This window comes from Heptranchias perlo, unplaced genomic scaffold, assembly GCF_035084215.1.
Source record: "Heptranchias perlo isolate sHepPer1 unplaced genomic scaffold, sHepPer1.hap1 HAP1_SCAFFOLD_43, whole genome shotgun sequence".
Lineage (NCBI taxonomy): Eukaryota > Metazoa > Chordata > Chondrichthyes > Hexanchiformes > Hexanchidae > Heptranchias > Heptranchias perlo.
The window spans coordinates 3,315,310-3,324,944 of NW_027139442.1; the positions used below are offsets into that span (position 1 = coordinate 3,315,310).

At 43.5% G+C, this 9,635-nt stretch overlaps 1 protein-coding gene across 1 annotated transcript; it reads left to right on the plus strand.

Moving 5' to 3' along the window:
* Positions 1–5,716: 5,716 nt before the first annotated feature.
* Positions 5,717–9,207, plus strand: LOC137312500 (probable G-protein coupled receptor 139; the record flags this gene model as incomplete). Its single annotated transcript, XM_067979041.1, has 2 exons — positions 5,717–5,852; positions 8,339–9,207. Coding segments are annotated over exons 1-2 (1,005 nt in total), but the record flags the coding sequence as incomplete, so codon positions are not given.
* Between the last annotated feature and the right edge of the window lie 428 nt (positions 9,208–9,635).

Sequence of the window (9,635 nt, forward strand, 5' to 3'; positions counted from 1 at the left end):
ATAACTAAAGTTAAACAGAATCTGCTCCAAAGGCACAATTGATGTAGAACTGGAAGGGTGCTCACACCTTCCTTCCGCTCTGGTCGGAGCCTCAGGTTTTGTATATTCTCCCAACTCCTGTTCTTTTATGTATTTTGTCAGTTTGAAGTTTCGCTGACTTTGTTTAACCATTTCAGTATCTCAGCCTGTTTACTGTAAACAGCTTCAAGCCTGTGTAGATGTGAGGGACACAATCTAATTCTCACCCTACTGAATTGAACAAATCGCCAATCTCCATTGAACAATCCCATTCCCTTTCTCTGTATAGTTAACAGGAGTTCCAAAGTGCTGGAATGTTTAACATGTTAAAATGCCGTAGAAAAGTGATGTGTTGTTGTTATTTTAAATAATGAGACTGAAATATTTCAGGGTACGTTTCAATCAAGAATTATTAGGAGAGATAACAGAGAGAACGAAAAAACAATTGAGAGAGGGAGAGAGACAAGTTGAGATATGGGAGCAGAGACAGGAGCCAGCGGTAGGGATTCGGGAGAAAGGGAGAGGAGAGAGTGAGCGAGGGAGACAAACGGTGACTGATTGTCGGCTCTTATATATGTACAGTACAAAGCTTGTAAAAGGGAACGATTCACTCCTGTCTGGTAATGTGCGGCCCATGTGTGTTTCACTGCCAGCTCCTGTATATGCGCAGCACAGAGTGGGTAAAATGGGAGCGATTCATTCCCGTCTGGCCCGTGTGTCTCAGTATCAGCTCCTGAACATGTACAGTACAAAGCATGTAAAATGGAACCATTCACTCCCGTCTGGTACTGTACCGCTCATGTGTGTCCCAATGTCATTTCCAGTGCACATACAGTATACACAGCGTGCAAAAGGAACGATTCACTCCCGCCTGGTACTGTATGGCCCCTGTGTGTCTCACTGTCCATGTACATTTATCAGGAAAGATTGAGCAGGCTGAGGCTCTTTTCTCTCGAAAAGAGAAAACTGAGGGGTGAACTAAAAGAGGTCTTTAAGATGATGAAACGTTTTGATCGGGTAGACTTAGATAAAATGTTTCCACTTGCCTGGGAGATCAGCGCTCATTAGGGAGTTCAAGAGAAACTTTTTTAACCAGAAAGTGGTTTGAATGTGGAATTCACTACCACAAGGAGCAATTGAGTCGTCTCGCATAGATGCATTCAAGTGGAAGCTGGATAAACACATCAGGGAGAAAGGAATGGAAGGATATGTTGATAGGGTTAGATGAAGTGAGGAGGGAGGAATTTCATGTGGAGCATAAACACCGGTATGGACCTGTTGGGCGGAATGGCCTGTTTCTGTGCTGTATATTTTATGTGATTCTATGTAAAAGTAAATGAGAACGATTCATTCTTCCTTTACGGTACGACTAGTGCGTGCCCCAGTGTCAGCTCCTCCACATGTACAGCACAAAGATTGTAAAAGGGAAGGATTCACTACTTTCTGGTACTGTACGGCCCCTGTGTGCTTCGGTGGCTGCTCCTGCACATGTACAGTACACAGTGGGTAAAAGGGAATGATTCACTCCCGTCTGGTACTGTACGCTTCGTGTATCTCACTGTCAGCTCCTGTAGACGTACAGTACACAGAAAGTAAATGAGAATGAGTCTCGCGTCTGATAATGTATAGTCCGTGTGTGTCTCAGTGTCAACTCCTGTACATGTACAGTATAGATTAGGTGAAAGAGAACGACTGACTCCAGTCTGGTACTGTACGGCCCGGGTGTGTTTCCAGAGCTGTTACAAAGGCATGTCTGAGGTTGTCAGTAACAGACGGCAGGGCAGGGAGGAACGGAAGGGTGGGACGGCTATTATTACGGACACGGGAGAAGACGGTCTTTGCAATGGAGAGGATAGGAAGTCTGAAGCTCAGCTGGTTGTTGAATAGGATGTCGAAGTTACGAACAGCCTGGATTAGCCTCAAACAAAAGCCCAGGATAGGGATGCAATCAGCGGCAAGGATGTAGAGATTGTGGGACCAAAGATCATGAGTTCCCAATTTTTAACTGGAAGAAATTGTGGCTCATCTAAGACAGGTTATCCAGGGAATAGGCTATCCTAGATTTGGTATTGTGCAATAAGAAGGGGTTAATTAATAATCTTGTTGTGCGGGGTCCTTTAGGGAAGAGTGACCATAACATGATGGAATTCTTCATTAAGATGGAAAGTGAAGTAGTCCAATCCGAAACTAGGGTCCTAAATCTATACAAAGGAAACTACGAAGATATGAGTTGTGAGTTGCTATGATAGATTGGGAAGATTTATTAAAAGGCATGATGGCGGAAAGGCAATGACTTAACATTTAAGGAACGAATGCATGAATTGCAACAATTATACTTTCCTTTCTGGCGCAAAAGCACTCTAAATGCGGCCCAACCACAGCTAACAAAAGAAATTAAGGATAGTATTAAATCCAAAGAGCAGTCATATAAATTTGCCAGAAAAAGTAGCAAGCCTGAAGATAGGGAGCAGTTTAGAATTTAGCAAAAAAGGACCAAGAGATTGATTAAGGCGGGGGGGGGGGATTGAGTATGAGAGTAAACTTGCAAGGAACATTAAAGTGGAATTTAAAAGTATGTAAAAAGAAAAAGATTAGTGAAGACAAATGTAGGTCTCTTACAGTCAGGAACGGGAGAATTTATAATGGGGAACAGGGAAATGGCAGAGCAATTAAACAAATACTTTGGTTCTGCTTGATGGAAGAGGACACACATAACTTCCCAGAAATGCTAGGGAACCAATGGTCTAGTGAGAAGGAGAAATGAAAGGTTATTAGTATTAGTAAAAAAGTAGTGCTGGAGAAATAAATGGGACTGAAGGCCGATAAATCCCCACGATCTGATAATCTGCATCCCAGACTATCAGAAGAGGTAGCCATGGAAAGAGTGGATGCATTCGTTGCCATCTTCCAAAATTCAAAGAATATGGAACAGTTCCTGCAGATTTGAGAGTGGCAAATGTAACCCCACTATTTCAAAATGAAGGGAGAGAGAAAACAGGGAACTCCAGACAAGTTAACCTCACATCAGTAGCAGGGAAAGTGCTAGCGTCCATTATAAAATATGTGATAACAGGACATTTAGAAAATATCAACGGGATTAGACAAAGTAAACATAGATTTATGAAATGGAAATCATGTCTGACAAACCTACTGGAGTTTTTTGTGGCTGTAACTGGTGGAATAGATAAGGGAGAAACAGTGGAAATGGTTTATTTGTATTTTCAGAATGCCTTTGGTTAAAGTCCCACATCAGAGGTCAGTGTGCAATATTAAAGCACATGGGATTGGTGGTAATATACTGGCATGGATTGAAAATTGGTTAACAGACAGGAAACAGAGAGTACTAATAAGTGGATCTCATTCGGGGTGGCAGGCTGTGACTAGTGGGGTACCTCAGGGATCGGTGCTTGGGCACCGGCTATTCACAATATATATGGACTTGGATGAGTGAACGAAATGTAATATTTCCAGGTTTGCTGACGAAACAAAGCTAGGTGGGATCGTGATTTGTGAGGAGAATGCAAAGAGGCTTCAAGACGATTTAGACAAGTTGAGTGAATGGGCAAATGCATGCACATGCAGTATAATTTGGATAAATTTCAAGTTATCCACTTCGGAAGGAAAAACAGAAAGGTGGAGTATTAATTAAATGGTGATAGATTGGGGAATGATGATGTACAAAGGGACCTGGGTGATCTTGTACACGAGTAACTGCAAGCAAACATACAGCTGTGGCATGCAGTTCGGAGGTCAAATGGTATGTTGGCCTTCAATGCAAGAGGATGTGAGTACAGGAGCAAGGATGTCTTAGTGCAGTTTTACAGGGCCTCGGTGAGACCACACCTGGAGCATTGTGTGCAGTTTTAGACTCCTTTCCTCGGGAAGGATATAGTTGCCATGGAGGGAGTGCAGCGAAGGTTCACCAGACTGATCCCTGGGATGGAAGGACTATCACATGAGGAGAGATTGGGTCGACTCGGCCTGTATTCACTCGAGTTTAGAAGAATGAGAGGGGATATCATTGAAACATATAACATTCTGACAGGGCGAAACAGACTGGATGCAGGGAGGAAGTTTCTCATGGCTGGAAGGTCCCGAACGAGGATTCACAATCACTGGCTACGGGGTAGGTATTTAGGACTGAGATGGGGAGAAATTTCTGCACTCAGAGAGTGGTGAACCTGTGCAATTCTCTACCATGGAAGTCGGTGGAGGCCATATCACTGAATATATGAGCTAGATAGATTTCTAGATACGAAAGGCATCAAGCGGTATGGGAAGAGACCGGGAATATGGTATTGAGATAGAGGATCAGCCATGATTATATTGAATGGCTTAGCAGGCTCGAAGTGCCGAATGGTCTACTCCTGCTCCTATTTTCTATGTTTCTAGCAGATGAGTCTGACAACACAAAGACATTGGAAGGGTCAAGAGAGGCCGTGGTTTTGTCAGCGTACATCTAACGCTGGTCCATGTCTGTGGACAACGTCACCAAAGCACAACATGTAGATGAGGAAGAGGAGGTAGACAAGGATTGAACTTTTGAGACATCAGAGATAACGGTGATAGGGTGAGAAGAGACGTTTATCCTGGCAATGATCAGATAAGAGTGTGGGACATAGTGAGGGTAGTCCCACCAAAAGAGGCCAAGGTCAGATGAATGAGTAGGTCATGGGTGGGTTTGCGGTCGGTGTATGGGGAAATCTGCAGGGCAATCGGGAAAGAGCTGGGTATCGCGGCTAATTGGATAGTTCTTTTAAAGAGCCAGCACAGGCACGATGGGTAGAATGGTCTCCTTCTGTTCGATAGGATTCTATGATTTTATGTGTGTAGCGGCGGGTTTGGGGGGGTGATGGAGCGTTGGGCCTTGGTGGGAATTAAACCCAAGATTGAGAATTTTAAACGTAAGATGATGGGGAAGTATGAATCAGTGAGGGTCAGTGAGGCCGAGCAGGACCTGGTGCGGGTCGAAAGGTGGAGGATGGATGGCCGGCCTGGAGTGAACTGCAGCAATGGTGGCTGGAGGGGACAAAGGCATGGACGTGGGTTTCAATGCCAATGGGCTGAGGAAGGAATGAAGGCGGGTGAGGGAAGCACGGGATCTTTATGACGGAGGTCAAGTCGGTTCACGAGCTCAGCTCAGTTGCACGGGGCTAATTTTACTGGAGCCATGAATCAAACGTAAAATAAACGGGAAACATCTGCAGTAAAATAAAGGAGACCCCTGATATCACCCCATTTCTCAGCTAGAATCCTGAACCTGCCCTTTAACTGTCCTTCTGTAAGAGACTCAAAATTCATATTTTAACTGGAATACTGCAGAAGCAGCGAGACGAGGATTTGTTTGTGTCGGTGAATTCAGTGTACACTGCGGAGAAATCGCTATAAATTATAAAGGAATCAGCAGGAGTGAACATGGTTAATACAATTAGATGAAAACTGTAAATGAATCCGCTCATTATTGTTGGATCAGTCCTGTATGAGCACAGTTTATAACTTTATTCCTGAGAGAAGTCTGATTAAGATAATGTCCTGGACTTTGAGATGTTTCTGATATATCCACGTCATTCTTTGCAAAGGAGGCAAAGCTGCTGATATAATGTGTTTGTTCAATGATTGTAAATAAAAACAATGATCAGGGATATAACCGTGTCAGTGGAGACTCAGCCCCTGTATAAATTAGGGCTCGTTGAAATGAATGAGCTCTCAGTGCCTGTTGGAGCTGTGGTTTCCAGGTCAACAGCAGTCAGCGCTTCTCACAGAAATGGGATATCCAGTAATCTACCAGATAGAAGACATTCATTATCCGGTTCTTGCAGCCGTTGGAATTTCTGGTAAGCCATTACCTCAGCTGTTGATGGTGTAAATCGATGTTAGTTGTGCTACTGTTGTTGGTATTTTATTTATCCCATCAGGCTTTACACAGCTGCCTGTTCTGTTCTATCCGTTGATGGAATGTCCTGTCTCGGCTCTTTCAGTCTTTTAGCAGCTGCATTATATCCGCTATCATCTTTTTAATGCAACCCTGTCAGTGCTGCTGGATTATTCTGTGCACTGAATGTACTGTTGAATAATGGTATGTCCTTAACTTCTAAACATTCGGTCTTGCAGCAATTGCATTATATCTGTAATGTACTTTTCATATCCAACCCTGGTATTGTGACTGGATTATTCTCTGTACTGAACGTATGGGAATCAGGGATCTGGGCTAAGAGCTGGTATCAGACCATGAGGAGCTGTTGACAGTTTCATATTGTGGAACGAACCTGTCCTGGAATATTTTTTCATCAATGTGTTTTCAGTGATTGTCAATGAGACAGCTCACGGTCTCAGTGTTAAAAGGAGGCAGCGCAATGTCATCCCTCCCCGACAACATGGTTCAGTTTAACTGGTTGTCATTGTTACGAAATATTGGTTGTCATTGTTACGAAATATTCTGTAATTATTTGTGTATCTGACGCCGAATCAGATGTCTGCCTACTGAACTGAGTTTGCTGCTGATACTTTCACATCTCTTTCTCTGATTCACTGTGGAAGAATTCACTGTAAAATGCAAAGTTTTGAGGTTATGTTGTATCAGTTTGTACTGTTTCTGTTGGAATCATGAGCCCTTCGATTTTTCTGTAGATTTTCAGTCGCAGCGGTGATGTTGCCGTTTTGTTAATTGAACAATGCCGCCATCTAACGCTGTACTTTATAATTACAGGAGAAGGAATTTCAATTATTATGAGGTGTGTCTGGAAGAGGGATTCGATTCTGTTTGTTCCATGCATCACAGATGAAGTAAACAGTGTAGGTGAACAGGTGGAGATTTGAATGATCTGTAGAAACATTAAACTGTTGAGAGAGGCTTCACCATTTAACAAACTGACACTAAGAATATGATCGTTGGAACACGGGGCTGGTGAATTGAAAGCAGGCGCAGGATGTTCGGATTGAATCGGATGTGAAAAGGGGCATTGAGAAATAGAGTAGGGAGTGCAGAGAGACAGAAAAGAACGATAGAGAAAGAGACTGAAGAGGAAAACGAGAGGGTTAGAGAAAATTAACGCCAGAATGGAAGGGAGAATGACAGAGAGACACGCAGAGAGACACACAGAGAGGCAGAGAGAGAAAGAGCGCTAGAGAAAGAGAGATACACTGGGAGAGAGAGACAGAGACAGAGAGATACGCACAAAAAGAGGGAGACACAGAGACAGAGGGAGAAAGCAGCACCGGGATGAACAATTCATCGGAATGAACTGCTGAAACTTTCAGTACAAATATTCAGAAGAAATCGGACTTGAAGGTGATATTAGGATGTTGTCAGATTGTGAGAGTTTTCACGCCGGGTGTGTTTATCACCATCAGGTCCTCAGTCTGGTTAATTAAATGTTCATTTTACTTATTTACTGACTGAATAAATAAACATAATTGAAATGTATTTAAGGAATAGACTCAGTCATTTCTTGACCGTTATGAATTATTCGGATATTGTATTCTAAAAGCTGTGTGTCAGCTTAATTCAATAAAGAACGAGGCTGATTTAACTAATGCATTTTAATTTAATTTTAATTCAATGTGCAAAGTAAATAAATCGAAAACATTTGATGCCAAACGAGCTGTTCATTGACAAAAATAACCACATAAATCATTGGTTGAATTTATTGATTGGATTGTGTTAGCGGGACCTATAGATTAGATTCCCTCCAACACTCTGCTGCAGTCTCTCCCTGTGAATTCCAGCCCCTCCTCCACCTGCATTGAATCCTCTTTCTCCTCATCCGTTGCTTCAGTTTATCGGCTTTCCTAAACCAGCTGCTCCTGACTCCCCTCCAGCTCCCACATATCTTTTTCCTTCTCTCCCTCCCAATCTCACTCACAGGCTCGGTCTCCAGCTGCCCTTCCCCGTGTCGTGCCAGCCCCTGTCGGCTCTTCTAACTCCGAGCAACAAACCAGCTGCACCTCCCGCTGTCCCCTCACCTTCGTACCGTTCCCTCTCTTGCCACGTCCATCTGGAGCCCAAATCCGGCTTTAATCCGCTGGATTCCTGCTGGGTAAAAGCCCTTCTCCTTCCTCACCAGCAGCGTGCCTTCACTTAGAACTTCCAGAGGATCCGGTGCTCAGTTTATTCACTTTGTGTATCGATTTCCCTATTAATTATTGATCATTGTGTTTGAAAACATCTCTCTGCCCGAAAGCGCTGCCCAGGTCAATGAATCACTTTCCACCCTTCGATGCAGCAACAAAGCTGGAAATTTCACCCCAGATCCTCTCAAACTGCTGGTTTGACTCCAGGTCTGATCAGTAATTTCTCTGCTTCCTTTTCTCTCTCCTATAGTTAACTTGTTGGCGATTGTTATCCTGTCCCGAGGAAAGTGCGGTCTCTCCAAATGTATCAGTCGCTACCTGGTGAGAATGGCTGTGGCCGATCTCCTGGTCGTTATCACTGATGTGATATTGAGGCGGATTCATGCGATTTATTTCCCACTTTCATTCCTCGAAATTACTCCCGTGTGTTGTCTCGTTACCGTCCTGATTTTTGCAACCACAACGGCCTCTGTCTGGTTCACAGTCGCTTTCACCTTTGATCGTTTTGTGACCATTTGTAGTGAGAAGCTGAAAACAAAATATTGCACAGAGAAAACGGCGGCTGTGGTTCTTGGAACAGTGAGTGTGCTCGGCTGTTTCGAGAGTCTCCCCTGGTATTTTACACTTGAACCTGCATTTATAAATAATAATGTTCCCTGGTTTTGTATTTTTAAACCGAGCTTCAATACTTCTCCCGCATGGGTCGCATTTGAGTTGTTTCACCGCATTTTAACCCCTTGTGTCCCGTTCTGTCTGATTTTGATGTTCAATGGTTTGACGGTCAGACATATTTTAGTGTCCAGCCGAGTCCGCAGGGGACTCCGGGGCAGAATCAATGGAGAGAATCACATGGATCCAGAGATGGAGAAGCGAAAAATATCCATAATTTTACTCTTCAGTATATCGGGCAGTTTTATATTGTTATGGGTGACACAGGTTGTATTTTACTTCTATCAGCGAATTACAAACAGTTATGATGATTACTTCTCCCCCACTGACCCTCTTTATATCACAGAACGCACAGCAGGAATGCTGCAACTTCTCAGTTCCTGCACAAACACGTGTATTTATGTCCTGACCCAGAGTAAATTCAGAGAGGAGCTGAAGAACGCGGTGAAATACCCACTGATTCTAATTGTTAAATTAGTTAAATTATAGAAAGTGCTGAAGGGTTTCAAACACTAGAACTAAATCCCATTTCATATTCTATCCCCTACACTTCCCATTGGACGGTAAGTACATTTTATATTAGCAGCACCGAGCCCGGAAATTATCGCAAATCTGATTCTGATATATTTTATTGATAATCTGACCGATTGAGGCAGGGCTCGCTCTGCAGGTGACGCATGAATTGTTACTCAAAAAGGCGGCACTAAAGAGCTCAGCTGGACTTCAACTAAATGGCCGCCCTGCACCGACAGGAAATGGGCAAAACTGGCAATCACAGTCACTGCTGTGGGCCGGATCAGAATGGGTGAACTCGATATAAACGGAGAGACAGAATGTGTGAGATAGACAGACAGAGTGACAGCTGACAGGGTTTTCAT